The sequence below is a fragment of the Anomaloglossus baeobatrachus genome, chromosome 1, assembly GCF_048569485.1.
Source record: "Anomaloglossus baeobatrachus isolate aAnoBae1 chromosome 1, aAnoBae1.hap1, whole genome shotgun sequence".
Lineage (NCBI taxonomy): Eukaryota > Metazoa > Chordata > Amphibia > Anura > Aromobatidae > Anomaloglossus > Anomaloglossus baeobatrachus.
In genome coordinates this window covers 503,386,895-503,406,159 of record NC_134353.1, presented here as the reverse complement: position 1 = coordinate 503,406,159, position 19,265 = coordinate 503,386,895, and the positions used below count along the sequence as shown (strand labels likewise).

The following is a 19,265-nucleotide window of genomic DNA, read 5'->3' as shown; positions in this document are numbered from 1 at the left end:
CATTTTGGTTCTTTATTCCCTATTTGCCTCTCTTACCCTTTTGTCTCTTTAGTGCAGTGATGGGTCTAGTGAACCTCACCCGTCTCTCACTAGTCATGGCATCTAAAGGGTTTTCAGAGGGACCCTGGGTGCTGCTCGATGACAGTTGCAGAGACTGTATAGGGACTGGCTAGCAGAGTAGAGACATCTGCAGGTGAGGTTAGGAGGTGCCCACCTACCCTCTCACTAGTACCAGGGCCCACTGTTGTTATTGTGTCCCTGGTGTTTCCCTCTTGTCTGTGGTGTTGTTTAGGTGTGGTTTTTTGTTGTGCGTCAGATCTCGGTTGGTCTGAACGCGCTTGCCGTGCTTGTTGCGTGACATGGACTTCTCAAGGAAGTTAGTGTTACTGCTCCGGTTCAGCCACCCGGATAAAAATTTTAAGAAATTAAAATGAAGTAAAATAGAGATTGAAACATGATAATTATACTTACCTAGTGTAACGCCTGCCTAGATCCACAGACTCAGATGGGCTGTAATGGGGAGGCTAGAGCGAAGCCACTCACCAAGCAGGACCCCCAGAACCCTGAAACCCTTTAACCCCTCTACAGGGATTTGGAATTACACAGGGATCTGGTGATCACTACCTGTGGAAGGCTGCAGTCCGATGAGAATAGTAGTCAGGCAGGGTAAAACCAGGAATTGCGGAACAGGGACAGAATCGGCAGGCAATGACGTAGTCAGCAAACGTAGCAGAGGTCAAATCGGGATCGGGCAGCGAAGTACAGAAACAGTAGGCAGGTGGGTAGTCAGAAAACATGCAGAAGTCAGCACACAGGAATCACAAAACAGAATAGGACGTAACAGGAGCTAGGAAAATCAGAACTATCTCTGGCAGTGGTCATGTGACAGGAGGGGGACTAAGAAGGGTGTGGTGTCTTCCCATTGGCTGTAGCTGAACGCTGGCAACTTCAGCTGGAAGCCACATGCCACCCACAGTCAGCCAGCGGTACTGCAGATCCCAAGCTAACGCAGCCCAGTGGATGATCGGAGCCTGCGCCCACCGTTGCCGCTGGCATTGACTCCTCTCCCATCACCAGCACCATCCACGGCAGGAACACGGCGTCACCTGGCGATCGGAGCAGAAGTCGCTGGAGCAGACTCCGGCGGCGACGTAACACCTAGTCTCTGAGCAGCTGTCACACTGCTTTCGGGTTCCATAATTAACTCGCATGCATAATTACCCAAATTCTGTGACAGTGTCTGTGATTGGTTGTAATCAGAGTGACGGGCTCTGTAATTGGTTGTGGAACATAAAAATAAATAATCAATTGGAAAAACTGATGTAGGATTCCCCATATTTTGATACCCATTGCACATAAAGTAGTCAGATACAGACTGCAGCCCCCAGCTGTGTGCCCCATCTTGGCTGTGTATCAACATACGAGGGAAACCATGCAGCTTTTTTTAAATTAGGGGCTGGAATTCTCAGGCATGGTTATTGGACCTCCACCAGCCTAACAATAGCAGCTCGCAGCCGCCCTGGAATTGTCGTATCCATTAGATGTGCCAATTCCGGTTTATCCCGAGTGACCTGGTGTAGTTTGCAATCGAGAAAATATAAAGGGTTAATGACAGCTGTGATTTGGAGGGACCCTACTCCATTTTATCCAATCATTTATTTATTTTTACACTCCACAACCAATCACAGTCGCCGACAAGCCGGCAGTATGACTGCAACCAATCACAGAAACTGTCATAGAGGGTGGGCGGGGGAAGCAGTGAATATGCATGGGAGCTAATGAGTGGACCTGGAAGCAGTATGACAGCCACACAGAGACTCGTTAAATATAACTGTCCTGCTCTAATTCCCATATTTCTTCCTTTTACAGCCCCTTACCCTTACATGTTCAATCCCCATAGATCTATATGGGGTTCAGCATCCATGCTCATGCTCATGTTTAAGTCCGGTCCTAAACCGGACCTTTTTTTTCCAAGTCCTACTGGACTTGCCGAACCCGAACATTTGCGGGTTCACCCATCTCTACACATGACGTTTATTAATACAGTAATCTTATGAAGGATAACCCGTAATTTATTTTTTTATGTAATTTTCAAAAACAATAATACATGTATATGTTGAATACATACCATTAGTGTAGCACTGAATATTTTTCCACCGTAAGTCTTTAAGTCTCCGAGAATCTTTAAATATTGCAATCGCACCTGAGCTGCAGATATCGGCTGCTGAAATAGAGAAAAATTAGCCTGCTGTGTTATGTCACAAGGGAATTATGGAATATTAAAATTAATCTGGATATAAAATACAAGGGACCAATTCATTATTGCATTTGTCCCTGTTGTCTAGTTTTTGGTGTTTTTCACCTGCTTTTCATACTTTAAATTGCACCTTATTTTAAGGCTGTTTTCTATGTACAGTCCCTGACAGAAATTCTGTTGCTTAGCCATGTTATGTAAATAAAAGCTTATAACCTGACTTTAAATTCATCCATTGGTTTCATAAATTACTCTTTTGAAAGCTGAAACCCTCCCAAATTTGGTTTAGGTAATGAAAATAAAGTTGCTGCAAAGCTGAAATATTGATCATTTATTGAACAAAGAAAGGTCAGATTTTGGCAAGACAAAGTTTTGTCGCCCACCGAAGGTAATGTGAAATTCAAACAAATAATTAACTTCTAATACAAAGATATGTTGCATAACTTTGGTGAATGAAGTTGTGGTGCTATTAGAGCCATATTTAATATTTTGTGTGACTTCCATGAGCTTGAAGTACTGCATCCATGCGGTTCAACAATGATTCATACAATTTATTGATGAAGTCATAAGGAATAGCAAAGAATGCAGTCTTACATGCCTCCCAGAGTTCATCTAGATTCTTTGGTTTTGTCTTCCAAGCTTCCTCTTTCATCCTACCCCAAACATGCTTAATGATGTTCATGTCTGGTGACTGGGCTGGCCAGTCCTTAAGCACCTTGATCTTCTTTGGCAGGAGGAACTTTGTTGTAGAGATGGATGTATGAGATGAAGCACCATCCTGCTCCAGAATTTGACCCCTTTTATGATTGGGAATGTACGAAGTAGCTAATACTTCTTGATATTTTAGGCTATTGATATTGCTTTCCACCTTTCAAATGTTTCGCACACCCTCATACTAAATGTAACCCCTGACCATGATCTTTCCACCATCAAACTTAACTGTTTTCTGGATCCATACAGGCTCCAGTAGGTCTCCCGCAGTATTTGCAGTGGCTGTGGTGTAATTCAACTGAAGATTTATCAGAGAAAGCCACCTTCTGCCACTTTTCCAGCGTCCATCTTTTTAGCAGGCTTTGGAACTTGGCAAATGTCACATGGTTTTTTAATTGCCTTTTGTTTAGTGCTGGCTTCTGGGCACTGATTCGACCATGGAGGCCATTTCGAGACAGAATCCTACAAACTGTTCTAGTTGACACAGGGACTTGAGGTGACCAGGCCTCTTGGAGCTCTGCTGCAGTGGAAGAGAGGCTGGCTTTGGATTTTCTAACCAACAAAAGTTCCTCCTGAGCAGTTGTCTTGCGGGGTCTGCTGGGCATCTCAAAAACATCTCCAGTCTTGTCAAATCTTTTTTTAATTCTTTGTACTTGATGCTGAGACACGTTAAAGGTGCCAGGCACCTCTGCAGTGGATCTGTTCTTCAGCCTCTTGATAATCAAGGCTTCGGTCGCAGGGTGGATTTTTGGCATGTTGTCAGAGGTCAAGTTGCAGTTCAACTGAAGGTCTGGGATGCTGGGTTTCTTTTTATACACACCCACTAATTAACAGATCATTTAGTGAGCACAGGTGAGGAGGTAAACTAGGATTGGGTGCATTATATGACAAGGCGACAAAACTTTTGTCTTCCCAAAATCTGACCTTTCTGTGTTCATTAAATGATCAATATTTCAGCTTTGCAGCAACTTTATTTTCATAACCTAAACCAAATTTGGGAGGGTTTCAGCTTTCAAAAGAGTAATTTATGAAACCAATAGATGAATTTAAAGTCAGGTTATACGTTTTATTTACATAACATGGATAAGCGACAGAACTTCTGTCAGGAACTCTACTTGGCTGTGTTTGACACCTGTTCTGTGTTTTGGAGACACTCCAGTTTTTGGCATACAAATACTGATCAAAAATACTGATGTGTGAATGAGGTCTTGTACAGATGCCTGTAGACATTAATCGTTGACTCTGATCTGCAAAACTGATGAGAATAAGATATGTTTCGAGTCTCATGGACTGAACACATGAATACATTTTTAAAGGGGTTGTCAACTACTTTTACATTGATGGCCTATCGTTAGGATAGGTCATCAATGTCTGATTGACCGGGGTCTGACACCCCGCAGCCTCTTCGATCCCCTGTTTCCGATGCTGGTGGCGGCAGCAGGAAATGCTCAGTTCCAATACCGGGCCTTGGCCGCTATCAGAAGATGGACCAGTGCCAGAACTGAGCATTGCCGGCTGCCTGCTACCGCCGCCGTGACCGAAAACAGCTGATCGGCAGGAGTGTGGTGTGTTGGTTCCTGACTAATCAGACATTGATGACCTATCCTAAGGATATGCCAATGTGGCGCCCCTGACCTGGTCAAGCACCACTGAGTACTGCACACATGCTGGGTCAGTACAACACAGGTAATCCCAGAGGCTGACTAGGGTGTGGACACACAGAACACTAGTAACCAGGAACATAGCTAGAGGGGACCCCTGAGCAGACTCAGGGAGGGGGTGTGGCCCTCGCCTCCCAGCTAGTGGTTGGTGGTGTCACTGGGAACAAGGAGTTGTGCAGAGGCAGCCGAAGGAGCAGGAGGTGTAGAGACGCGTCTGGAGGGCAGAACAGAGGAGCAGGGCCCTTCCAGACACTGCACCGTTCGTGGCTGCTGGCGGTGGAGAAGGGCTACTGTTTAGTGCTCCCTGAAATCCACCTAGACAGTTGCAGAGGTGGGTGAGTAAGGGGACTGTCAGTAGACCCAGCCCGCACAGGGAAACAGGTCCCCAGAGCAGGGGCCCATTCAGCTGGCCTGCCAAACCTGCTGGTGTGAGCCCTTTATGTGCCTCACCAACCTACACAGAGTCCGCAGCTACAGCAGCAACGAGGGGGCCCATAAGTGACAGACGACAAGCAGCCAGAATTACTTGGTCCACGCTGCCCGCAAACGGGCCAGAAAGGGGAGAATGGCGTATGCAACTTCCCTGGGTGATCCCAGCAAGACTTCAAGTCGGGGTCACCTCAAAACAAGAAGGGCTAGGAAGGTGAGTCAGCAGTCACCCCTACATCAGCCGAAGAGATACCTGGTTCCTCCTGGTCCACCATAGCATCGCCCAGGTTAACTCACCCCTGCCACCTGAAAGTGAGTAAAAACCCTGAAAGACATTGCTGTTTTGTGTGTGAGTTCTTCTGCGACCTGTGGTACTACACACTTACATCGGGCCCTGGGGCCAGCCTCACTCTCGGGAGGCTACAACAACTGACTGAATCTAACATCAACCCCAGGCGCCCCCCTACTGCAGTGGCGGTCACCCCTGACCGCAAATACCGAGAGTGGCATCACGAATCCCTCATTGAAGTTAACCTACCTGTGACCAGGAGATTTCCAAGCCCTGCGGCGACCTTCACCTGAAGGTAATGTGGGGCTCCATACCATCAATATAAAAGTAGTGGACAACCCCTTTAAAGCTGATGTGTGTATAGATCAGTGAGACTCTCTAGGTCGGTGTGCTGACAAAGAAAAAACTAAAAGCACATGCACTTATCACATGCATAATATATACCCAGCTATAATCCTTGACAACATTCTTGTTCACCTTTTGTCTTGGTTCAAGGATGCATTGGTTCCTCTTCATATGAAAGCTGATTGCCTTCTTTATGTCCTTCCCTCTCATGTTCCGAAGTAATGTTGGAGATAAAAAGTTATCTATCCCCCAGTCTTTCCTAGTAAGAGGAAAAAACAAATATATGAACATGAAAAAAATCTCTATATTTTACTTGTTAAAGCACCACTCCAGCGTTGTGGATTTACTTTCACCACTGAAATCTGACATCAGGAATTTGTCAGCAGGTTTTTGATATGCAATCTAAAGACAGCAGGAAATAAAACAGTGTTGTTCACTTGTAGTGAAGGTTTTATCACCTGGGATTATCATTGCCTGGACTACACTAGTCCAACCACGCCCTATAGACATTGTACATAGAGAACCTGGTGTGGGCAGCTTTCTGAGTTCTGCTGCTATCTCTGATTTGTCACAACTGCTGCACCCAGTAAACTAAAGCGAACTTTACACGCTGTGACATCGCTAGCCGATGCTATCGTTGTCCAGCGTGATAGCACCCGACCCCATTGTACGGCTGATATGTGGTGACCGCTGCTGTAGCGAACATTATCGCTACGGCAGCGTCACACGCACATACCTGCTCTGCGACGTCGCTGTGACCGGCGGACCGCCTCCTTTCTAAGGGGCGGTTCGTTCAGCGTCACAGCGACATCACTAAGCGGCCGCCCAATCAAAGCGGAGGGGCGGAGATGAGCGGGACGAACATCCTGCCCACCTCCTTCCTTCCTCATTGCTGGCGGAATGCAGGTAAGGTGAGATTCCTCGTTCCTGCGGCGTCACACGTAGCGATGTGTGCTGCCGCAGGAACGAGAAACAACATCGCTACTGCAGCAGCAACGATAATTGGGAAGAGGGGGGCATGTCACCGATTAGCGATTTTGAATGTTTTTGCGACGATTCAAAATCGCTAATAGGTGTCACACGCAACGACATCGCTAACGCGGCCGGATGTGCGTCACTACAGACACATAGACCCCTCAGTGGTTGTGGCCGGTACATGGAGCCGCTGCTGTTGCCGGCGCCACAAATCATTCAATTGAAGTAAAGCGCTAATGACAACAGTTGCGACCTCTGCACTGACTGAGATCATCGAGGGATCTAGGTGCCTGCAGTCCACAAGAAGCAGGTAAGAGGACATTGCGGGAACTGAGGTATTCTTGTATGTACAGTATGTGTGCATGTATATATATATATAAGTGGATATGGAAAGTATTCAGGCCCCTTTAAATTTTTCACTCCTTGTTTTATTGCAGCCATTTGGTAAATTCAAGAAACTTCATTTCTATCTCATTAATGTACACTCTACACCTCATCTTGACAGAAACCCCCTCCAGAAATGTAGAAATTTTTGCACATTTTTTAAACAAGAGAAACTGAAATATCACATGGTCATAAGTATTCAGACCCTTTGATCAGTATTGAGTAGAAGCACCCTTTTGAGCTAGTCCAGCCATGAGTCTTCTTGGGAATGATGTAACAAGTTTTTCACACCTGAATTTGGGGATCCTCTGCCATTCTTCCTTGCAGATCCTCTCCAGTTCCATCAGGTTGGATGGTGAACGTAGGTGGACTGCCATTTTCATGTCTCTCCAGAGATTCTCAATTTGGTATAGGTCAGAGATTTGGCTGGGCCAGTCAAGAATGGTCACACAGTTGTTTTGAAGCCACTCCTTTGTTATTTTAGTTGTGTGCTTAGGGTCATTGTCTTGTTGGCAAGTGAGCCTTCGGCCAAGTCTGAGGTTAAGGGCACTCTGGAAGAGGTTTTCTTCCAGGATATCTCTGTACTTGTCCGCATTCATCTTTCCTTCAATTGCAACCAGTCATCCTGTCCCTGCAGCTGAAAAACACCCCCATAGCATGATGCTGCCACCATCATGTTTCACTGCTGGGATTGTATTGGGCATGTAATGAGCAGTGACTGTTTTTTCCCACACATACGCTTAGAATTATCACCAAAAATGTCTATCTTCGTCTCATCAGACCAGAGAATCTTATTTTTCATAGTCTGGGAGTCCTTCATGAGGATTTTTGCAAACTCTATGCGGGTTTTCATATGTCTTGCACTGAGGAGAGGCTTCCGTCGGGCCACTCTGCCATAAAGGCCTAACTGGTGGAGAGCTGCGGTGATAGTTGACTTTGTGGAACTTTCTCCCTACTGCATCTTTGGAGCTCAGCCACAGTGATCTTGGGTTCTTCTTTACCTCTCTCACCAATGCTCTTCTCCCACAATTGCTCAGTTTGGCTGGACTGCCAGTTCTAGGAAGAGTTCTGGTGGTACCAAACGTCTTCCATTTAAGGATTATGGAGGCCACTCTGCTCTTAAAAACCTTGAGTAGTGCAGAAATTCTTTTGTAACCTTGGCGAGATCTGTGCCTTGCCACAATTCTGTCTCTGAGCTCCTTGGTCAGTTTCTTTTGACCACATGATTCTCATTTAGTCTGACATGCACTGTGAGCTGTGAGGTCTTATATAGACAGGTGTGCGCCTTTTGCAAATCAAGTCCTATCAATTTAATTAAACACAGCTGAACTCCAATGAAGGAGTAGAACAATTTCAAGGAGGATCACAAGGAAATGGACAGCAGGTGACTTAAATATGAGTGTCTGAGCAAAGGGTCTGAATACTTATGAACATTTGATATTTCAGTTTTTCTTGCTTAAAAAAATTGCAAACATTTCTACATTTCTAGGGGTTTATTTTGTCATGATGAGGTGCAGAGTGTTCATTAATGAGAAAAAAAATGAACTTTTTTGAATTTACGAAATGACTGCAATGAAACAAAGATTGAAAAATGTATATTCTTAATACTTTCCGTACCCACTGTATATACTGTATATATATATATAGCTGCAGTGCCCCGTGTTGCACGGGATAGTAATTAAGTGTCACTTACGCACTCTCCCATTCTGTCAGTCTGTCTCTCTCTCCGTCTGTCTGTCCCTCTCTCCATCTCTCTGTCTGTCTCTGTTTCTCTCTGTCTCGCTCTCCATCTGTTTCTCTGTTTGTCTCCCTGCCTGTCTCTCTGTCTGTCTCTCCACTGAAATTATATTACCTCACATATAAGATTCTTATACTAAGAATGTCCTTCGTTGCCTATAGCAATAAAAAAAAGCTCTTATTAATGACCTGTAGCACCCAGCTCCATTGACTTTAATGTAAGTAGTGTTTTTGGCGAATAACTAAAGCGCGTGGTTAAATTTTCCCCTCAAAACATAGTCTATGGCGTTCCCTGAGTCACATGAGGCGGCTGTGCAAAAGTTTGTGATTATAAATGCGACAGTGCGGATTGCTTTAGTGGAAATACATACATACGTATACATACACATACATACACATAACACATACACTTATATACAGTTCAATGTTTAGGGTAACTTAGATATTTCCTTATTATTGTTAATGTGATAAATGACTATTCTAGCTGCAAACGTATGGTTTTGAATGCAATATCTACATAGGTGTATAGAGGCCCATTTCCAACAACCACCACTCCAATGTTCTAATGGTACATTGTGTTTGCTAACTGTGTTAGAAGGCTAATGGATGTTTAGAAATCCTTTGAAAACCCTTGTGCAAGTATATTCGCACAGCTGAAAACAGTTTTGCTGATTAGAGAAGCTAAAAAACTGACCTTCCTTTGAGCTAGTTGAGAATCTGGAGCATTACATTTGTTGGTTCCTTTAAACTATCAAAATGGCCAGAAAGAGAACTTTCATGTGAAACTCAACAGTCTATTTTTGTTCTTAGAAATAAAGGCTACTCTATGCGAGAAATTGCCAAGAAACTGAAGATTTCCTACAACGCTGTGTGCTACTCCCTTCAGAGAAGACAACAAACAGGCTCTAACTAGAGTAGAAAGAGACGTGGGAGGCCCCGCTGCACAACTGAGCAGCAAGACAAGTACATTAGAGTCTCTAGTTTGAGAAATCGATGCCTCACAGGTCCTCAACTGGCAGCTTCATTAAATAGTACTCGCAAAACGCCACTGTCAACGTCTACATTGAAGAGGCGACTCCGGGATGCTGGCCTTCAGGGCAGAGTGGCAAAGGAATAAAATAATAAAAGGAAAATATTAATATGGACAAAAGAACACAGACATTAGACAGAGGAAGATTGGAAAAAAGTGTTATGGACAGATGAATCGAAGTTTGAGGTGTTTGGATCACACAGAAGAACATTTGTGAGATGCAGAACAACTGAAAAGATGCTGGAAGAGTGGCTGACGCCATCTGTCAAGCATGGTGGAGGTAATGTGATGGTCTGGTGTTGTTTTGGTGCTGGTAACGTGGGAAATTTGTACAAGGTAAAAGGGATTTTCAATAAGGAAGGCTATCACTCCATTTTTTAACGCCATGCCATACCCTGTGGACAGCGCTTGATTGGAGCCAATTTCATCCTACAACAGGACAATGACCCAAAGCACACCTCCAAATTATGCATGAACTATTTAGGGAAGAAGCAGGCAGATGGCATTCTATCTGTAATGGAATAGCCAACCCAGTCATCAGATCTCAACCCAATTGAGCTGTTGTGGGAGCAGCTTGACTGTATGGTATGCAAAAAGTGCCCATCAAGCCAATCCAACTTGTGGGAGGGGCTTCTGGAAGCACGGGGAGAAATATCTCCAGATTACCTCAGCAAATCAACAGCTAGAATGCCAAAGGTCTGCAAAGCTGTAATTGCTGCAAAGAAGCATTCTTTGATGAAAGCAAAGTTTGAAGGAGAAAATTATTTTTTCAAGTAAAAATCATTATTTCTAACCTAGTCAATGTCTGGACTATATTTTCTATTCATCATGCAACTCATTTGATAAATAAAAGTATGATTTTTTTGTGGAAAAGACAAAATTGTCTGAGTGACCCAAAACTTTTGAACTGTAGTGTACATACATACATACATACATACAATGGGGGAAAAAAGTATTTAGTCAGCCACCAATTGTGCAAGTTCTCAAGCTTAAAAAGATGAGAGAGGTCTGTAATTTACATCATAGGTAGACCACAACTATGAGAGACAAAATGAAAAAAACAAATAAAGAAAATCACGTAGTCTGATTTGGCAAGATTTTTTTTAAAAATTATGGTGGAAAATAAGTATTTGGTCAATAGCAAAAGTTCATCTCAATATTTTGTTATATATCCTTTGTTGGCAATGACAGAGGTCAAACATTTTCTGTAAGTCTTCATAAGGTTGGCACAGAATGTTGGTGGTATGTTGGCCTATTCCTCCATGCAAATCTCCTCTAGAGTAGTGATGTTTTGGGCCTGTCACTGGGCACCACGAAATTTCAACTCCCTCCAAAGGTTTTCAATGGGGTTGAGACCTGGAGACTGGCTAGGCCACTCCAGGACCTTCATATACTTCTTACGAAGCCACTCCTTCATTGCCCTGGTAGTGTGCTTGGGATCATTATCCTGCTAAAAGACCCATCCACGCTTCATCTTCAATGTCCATGCTGATGAAAGGAGGTTTGCACTCAAAATCTCATGATACGTGGCCCCATTCATTCTCTCATGTACATGAATCAGTCCTCCAGGTCCCTTTGCAGAGAAACAACCCCAAAGCATGATGTTGCCACCCCCATGCTTCACAGTAGGTATGGTGTTCTTTGGATGCAACTCAGGATTCTGTACCCTCCAAACACGACCAGTTGTGTTTCTACCATACCACACAGTTTTACTTTGGTTGCCTCATACCATAGGACATTCTCCCAATACTCTTCTGGATAATCCAAATGCTTTCTAGCAAACTTCAGACAGGCCCGGCTGTACTGACTTAAGCAGGGGAACACGTCTGGCACTGCATGATCTGAGTCCCTGGTGGCATAGTGTATTAGTGTATTACTGATGGTAGCCATTGTTATGGTGGTCCCAGCTCAATGCAGATCATTCACTAGATCCCCCCGTGTGGTTCTGGGATTTTTTCTCACCTTTCTTTTGATCATTTTGACCCCATAGGTTGAGATCTTGCGTGGAGCCCCAGATCGAGGGAGATTATAAGTGGTCTTGTATGTCTTCCATTTTCTTAGTATTGCTCCCACAGTTGATTTCATCACACTAAACTACTTACCTATTGCACATTCAGTCTTCCCAGCCTGGTGCAGACCTACAATTTTGTTTGTGATGTCTTTCAACAGCTCTTTGGTCTTCACCATAATGGAGTTTGGAGTGTGACTGTTTGAGGTTGTGGACAGGTGTTTTTTACACTGATAAGTTCAAACAGGAGCCATTACTACAGGTAATGAGTGGAGGACAGAGGAGCCTCTTAAAGAAGAAGTTACAGGTCTGTGAGAGCCAGAAATCGTGCATGTTTTTAGTTGGCTAAATGCTTCTTTTCCACCATAATTTGCAAAAAAAAATCTTGCCAAATCAGACAAGGTGATTTTCTGGATTTGTTTTCTCATTTTGTGTCTCATAGTTGTGGTCTACCTATGATGCCAATTACAGGCCTCTCCCATCTTTTGAAATGGGAGAACTTGCACAATTGGTGGCTGACTAAATACTTTTTTCCCCACTGTACACACACACACATACATACATACACACACATACATACATACATGCACACACATACATACATACATACACACACACACACACATACACATACATACACAAACATATACATACATACACACACACACATATACACACACATATATACACACTCAGATTTATATAGTAGATAGATATATATTATATATATATACGCACACACCGAACACATATCTACTATATCATCAACAAGCAAACAGAAATCAGAGTATATTGTATCAAAATAGTTTTATTTTACAAAAAAATATTTTTTTAAAAAACATTTATTTACTCCAAATCATTAAAAACATCACAACATCAAGAAAAACATCACCAGAAAAAACACATAGACTAAGGGGATCTTTGACCCGAAAAAAATATTATTGGTTAGGAGAGCAGAAGGAGGTTATACTTAGTTCATAAAGAAAATATATCAAAAGTTTATATCATTAAAACATCACCTCTGCCCTTTCACCAATATTAGAAAGCAGCACTGATACATATATTATATTAATAAATAGATATTACATCAATAAATACATATAATAGCCTCTGTATATAAATATTCAATCCCCAAAAGAACAAATTCAACTCTCATATAAATCTGTAAAACCTATATAGGAGGGATCTCATCTACATACATATAGATTCCCCCTTAGAAATGATATTAGATTATAGCTATGGAGTTTATAAGGAGTACAAGGGGTTGATAGGGAGGAAAGACACAGCCCATTCACTGACTTGTCTACTCGGGCTGGACGTGAATATCCACTACCACCAAACACGACTAAATCAATCGCTTTATAACAGAGGCTCTTAGTTAAATGTAGCATAAATTACTGTACCATACTTGCCTAGTATAAGGTCAAAGAAACCCTCAGAACCTTGACGCACGTTTCAAGGCAAACCTTTTCATCAGGAGGCTCTACTATAGACTCACATTAGATGCTATATATTGTCTTAATTACACAGTATTCATTTATCTGTAAGAGGTGAGGACCATGTAACATCTCTATCTGTCACGATTGTGGATGCGATGTGAGGTGATTGTGCTGTCACAGATGAGAGAAGCAGGAACTCTCAAGTTATTTCCAATGCTGGAGTGATGAGAGGTCAGTGCTTGGCAGGCTACTGACAGCCAATGAGTGTGCAGAGGGCGGGGCTTGACAGTGAGGCCGGGCAGTGCCAGCTCTGACTATAATATTCAGCAAACAAGCACAGGAAAAAGTCAAGTTTGCTTGAGCTGCAGGTAAAGCGGCTGCAGAGATTAAAATGATAAATCAAGAGGAACAAAAGTTAGAAACAAAAAAAAATGTAGGGGTGATTTAGATAACAAATCTATTACCCCAGTTGCTAACCATTTTATGGCACACCATCGGAGCAGCACATCGAACATACGTGGTTTTGGGTTGCAGAAATACTTTGGTAATGGCAGGGGAGGCACGTGTTCTAAATGGTTGTTACAACAGGAATCCAAATGGATTTTTAACCTGCACTCTGTTTCCCCTGCAGGCCTCAATGAGGAGTTGCTGTTCACAGGATTCCTTGGTTAGTACATCGTACATATGTATATGTTCCATTTCATCTTGGAATAAGAGCATAATAAAAATAATAATCTACAACTTCTTGATTAACACACACAAGGGAATTCTGTGATTTTTATGGTCTAGACCACCTTTAGTCATCCTTTTGGTGTCTGGACATTACGATAACGATTGCCATATGTGTATAATATATGTATACATAACTATGACTCTCCTTATATGCCTATAGAGTTTCTCTTTGGGCACCTCGGACGTCCTAGCCCCATGGAGTGTCTCCCAAGTGCTGGAATCTTGATGTTCCTTTAGAACCTTCCTTGTCAGCATGGATCCCCTGGAGCCTTCTGCAACATCTGTTACAGCTGGAACTGTTGGCCTTAGGATCTCCTTTGTGGCTGTTGCTGTTGGTTCTCCCCTTCATCTATTTAGCATTCGTTTCCCATTCTGCATATGCGTCTCCTGGCCTATGGCTCAACGCAGACAATTACTGTCGAACAACCCCCCCCCCTTCCTCTCCCCCTCCTTGGGGTTAAGGATCCATGCATATGGATTTTTTCAGGACCTTGGGATTTGCCTGGTCTATAAGCTCTAATGGGGTACTCTTCCTGTTTGCCTCTTTTTGGACTTCTTTACCATCATCGTAATAAATTATTCTACGGATTTATATCAAAGGACATTGGTTCTGCCTATTTCTTTATATGATGTTCTGCAAAATTCTTGGTCCTGGAACTGTACTTTGATGTTTGTCAATTACTGTACAAATGTTAAATATTCTCTTTTAGGGGTCCCTGTTAATGCTGGTCCTTGTGGTAATTTCACAACTATGCATGCAGTGTGTCTCGGGATGGTTCCTGCTGGACATTGACTGCATGCAGGATTGTAAACATTAAATTCTACAGGCTTCCCTTTCCTAAACGTTTTATTCATATTTTTCAAAAAAATGATTTTCAACTTTTGACGTGTCTTAATGGCCCTCAGCATGGCATTGGTTAATTCTGGCCATGTGTCACGCTATGGCCAAGCAGACATGGTTAGTATGGGACAATTGACCTTATTGGGCCATTACAGGTTTACCCTGCTTACTAAATAATGACGGCAAGGGTATTCCTTGTTTTCCTCCTGTCCCATTCCCCCCCACTTTTTTGCCCAAATTCCTCCCCCACCTCCCCTCTCCCCCTCTCTTCCCCTCTCCCTCCTCTCCCCCCCACTCCTAACGCGCCTGGCCTGATTGTATCAGCAGCGCTCTTTTTGTTTACTGTTCATTATACATGCATGCAGGCACGCCTTTCAATGGTACTATAGTGTGCCTCCTTTCATCTATGATATGTCTCACGCATGCGCCTGCAGGCACAACGTATTGCTGTTTCTTATGAACCTCCTGACTTGCCGTCCTTGCTTACTGCGCATGCGCCCGCGTTCAGCATGACGCACATGGTCCGGACCACGCCAGCGTCATGACACAGGTGACTGTACTTACCCTTAAATATCCTTGTGTTTTAGTGCACTTTCACCTCTTCTTTCCCTGACGAAGCCGCAGCGGCGGCGATACGCGTGGGAACCCCTGTGCACCCACTCTCTTATTGCTACGGTCTGTGGCTGCCTGCTCCTAACAGCTACCCTACAGGTCTCTATTGTTACTCTGCCTGGGCGAAATCACCCTGGGTTGATTACTGGCCATTTTTTTGTTTTGGGACTGAGCTACACATTATCCCATGATTGCATGGGTCTTATTAGGCTTCATTTGGCTCTGGTTCCATTTGGTTATATGTCCTTATATGATATCTTTGGGCAGTGCTATTAATGGCTATGTACCTTGAATGTGAGCCATTTCCAGGCTCCAGCTGATTAGCCCCTTGTGTTATATAGGACCTGTCGTTTTCTACAACACCGGTACTGTTGTTGTTTGTATATGTGACCTCCTACACGCATTATAATGCATATACGGAGTTGTTTAATGGTTATTTAGGTGGCTGCGGGCCTCTTTTACTTCTGTAGTATATATTTAAACTGCATGTTTGTAAGCTTATTCTATTACAATATCTGTGGGTGCCAGGTTTGGTAGTTTATTCACGTTTTAATTGTTTTTACTGTGTATAAGTGTACTAAATAAAGGTGTTAAATTGTATAATCAGGTTGTGCGGACATGTGCAATGTCTTTTTCTTTTGGTGTTCATGCAGAGGGCGGGGCTTGACAGTGAGGCCGGGCAGTGCCAGCTCTGACTATAATATTCAGCAAACAAGCACAGGAAAAAGTCAAGTTTGCTTGAGCTGCAGGTAAAGCGGCTGCAGAGATTAAAATGATAAATCAAGAGGAACAAAAGTTAGAAACAAAAAAAAACTTAGGGGTGATTTAGATAACAATACAGCACAGATTAGCTTAAAAAAGTTGGAGTTTATGGTCAGACAACTTCTTTAAGACAATCCCTTTTTTGTGAGCTGGACCACTAAACCATAATAAAGTCACAGGTATCCAGCTACCACTTATAATCTGAAGGGAAACCAGCAGAGCAGTGTTCTGTCAGGCACAGTTAACACATATTTTTGCGTTCACTCAACCTGACAGGACAGCCATGTCTTCATTTGTAAGTTTCGATATCTAGCTCTAGTATTTATGGTGGTTTTCAATGGATAAGCTTTGGTTTTTGTATGAACAGACATAGCACAACTGAAATCTATACTCACATACTCACTCGATATATTTGAATGTTATCTTCTGTGGTTGCCCACAAGAATGAATACGTTCCTGAATGTGCAATGCAGCCAAACGTAATGCAACACTGCACTTCATCTCCACTGCAAACCTCTCCTGAAGTACATCACTGCAGCTCTGGTGATAAAAAAACAGGACAGATAAATGGGAGGCAAATAAGTCACATGTTAAAGTGTTCTTAACTGATGGACAAATTTAAAGTATTAAATTACTGCATATGTTAATTGAAACTAGCTAGTAGAGATGTGCGAATCAGTTCCATTCAAATCAAATATGAGTAGAATTTTATGAAATTCACAAGTGTCAGCGAATTCAAACAATTTGCCATCTAATGCGGGCGTCACACGAGACGATCTATCGTGCGATATGTTGTCGGGGGTCACGGTTTTCGTGACGCACATCCGGCATCGTTTGAGACATCGTTTCATGTGACACTTACGAGCGTCTCAGAACGATTGCAAATCGGTTACAAATCGTGTATCGTTTACACGTCGTTTATTTTTAAAAAATCGTTTATTTTTCTTTGCGCCGGGGTAGCACACATCGCACCGTGTGACACCCCGGGAACGATGAACTGCAGCTTACCTGCGGCCGCCGGCAATGCTGAAGGAAGAAGGTGGGCGGGATATTTACGTCCCGCTCATCTCTGCCCCTCCGCTTCTATTGGCCGGCGGCTGTGTGACGTCGCTGTGAGGCCGAACGTCCCACCCCCTTCAGGAAGTGGATGTTCGCCACCCACAGCGACTTCGCTCAGCAGGTAAGTGCGTGTGACGGCGGTTTAACGACTTTGTGCGACATGGGCAGCGGGTACGATCGCTCGTGCGATCGCACAATAGATCGTATCGTGTGACTCCCGCATAACTTTTTACACATCAGACACAGAAGGCTAACATGGCCTCAAGCGTGACCTAAGACACTTGCTTCCCCATAATGGCTTGCCGCTATTGTCGCGGGCGGAAAAGGGGACGCTGCACTCTCCCACTGCTCGGGTCCGGCTGCTGCTGCTGCTGCGGCCGCTGCTGCTGCTCGGTGGTGGCTCGAGCGGTGGGCCGGATCCCGGGGACTCGAGCGGCGCTCCTCGCCCGTGAGTGAAAAGGGGGATGATTGGTTGTGGGGGTTTTGATTATGGATATTGTCCGTGACGCCACCCACGGTTGTGGTGATTTTGGTGACATCACCGCTGCTCTGAACAGGGATCCCGGGAGCGGTGACAGGGAGCAGCTGAGTTGTTATTTCTCCCCTCCGTGGGTAGGGGGTTGGTTGTCCCGGGGCCCGGTGATGGGGTAGGTAGGGATGATGGCAGGCGGGTTGCGGGGCCTGGTGAGGTGCAGGGTCGCAGGGGCAGCGCTGTGCCGTACGGCACAGGGGTACTCACTCAGCCTGAGACGATGACACAGTTCTCGGTAAAACACACGGCTGGATGGACGGGTCCCCCAGACGGCTGCGGTTGTTTCTTCCCCGTAGGTTAGTGATGACTGTCTCTCCCTGCACCTATGTTCTATGTTGATTCCGATGGGTTCCCACCGGTAAACCGCTCATCGACTTGGATGTGGGCCGGAGGAGCCCCTTTTGCCCGCAGGCACTGGCCCTGGGAAACGGTTGCCCTTGGCGGTGGCGGTGTCTCCCCTTCACGGTTGGACGGTTGCCTTCTGTCGGGACTTGACTGTTTGGAAACCCAGGAGGTCCCCTTCACTAACGGATTCGGCAAATTCACGGCGACTCCTAGCCTTGCCGGGGTCCGAAAAGCCCCTGCCAATGGTGCTGGCTTCTCCTTGTGTACCGGTCCGGTACCGCCGGGTCACCGCCCGTCCACGGTCCTTACGGCAAACTCCGATAGGCCACTCCTGCAGACGGTCACCACCGTCTGCCAACCTTGCTGCTCCGTCCGGGCCACACACCCGGACTCACTTCAGTCTGCTCTCTTGCCACTTCACTACTGCTCACTTCCCTTCCTTCCACTTTCACTGTCAAAACTCAACTCTGCTTTTCCCTCCTCCAGGACTGTGAACTCCTTGGTGGGTGGAGACCAACCGCCTGGCTCCACCCCCTGGTGTGGACATCAGCCCCTGGGGGAGGCAACAAGGGTTTTGTGTCTGGCTTAGATGTGCCTAACCGGGGTGTAGGGTGTGGTGGTGTAATTACCTGTGGCCCCTGGCTTGTCCAGGGCGCCACATTCCCCCTTAGCAAAATGCAGACCGTCCGCGGGCTGCCCGTCCATCACCGATTTTATTTTCACCAACTGAAAAAGATATAAATAATGGTAACAGACATACAATTATAATAACATCTTCCCATATCGGGAGGTACTCTTACTTAAACGTTGCAATGGTAAACGGTTATGGCTTCCGCTCTCTCCCACCCAAGCAACCTGGCCTGATACTGCCCCTAAGCAAACAGGCAGCACCCCTTGACCCCCAGTCCTGTACAAGTTGCCCGAGTGGGTTCTGTCCTTTTCAGGGGACCCACGTCCATGGGGAACCCCTGAAACCCCCAGAGGATTGCCACCGGTTCCGGTGGTGGCTGGGCCCCAGCCTACTCCACTGCGGGCCCTTCCTCCAATCTGCCTCTCCGGAGGCGGCAACGGTGGAAGCTGCAACAAAATAATTATTTACAGGCCACAAGTTTGTGGTTGC

The 19,265-nt window shown here is 44.8% G+C and overlaps 1 protein-coding gene across 2 annotated transcripts in view; it reads right to left on the bottom strand.

The window, feature by feature from the left end:
* FRMPD1 (FERM and PDZ domain containing 1) overlaps positions 1 to 19,265 on the bottom strand; it is a 294,156-nt gene that overhangs the window by 15,100 nt on the left and 259,791 nt on the right. Inside the window, exons 10-12 of one of the 2 annotated variants that reach the window (XM_075315875.1) lie at positions 16,613 to 16,749; positions 5,822 to 5,948; positions 2,129 to 2,224 (exon numbers count right to left, since the gene is read on the bottom strand). In XM_075315875.1, coding sequence (XP_075171990.1) covers positions 2,129 to 2,224; positions 5,822 to 5,948; positions 16,613 to 16,749 — 360 coding nt within the window. The remainder of the gene's footprint in view (positions 1 to 2,128; positions 2,225 to 5,821; positions 5,949 to 16,612; positions 16,750 to 19,265) is intronic. The other variant, XM_075315884.1, reaches the window with a different exon arrangement.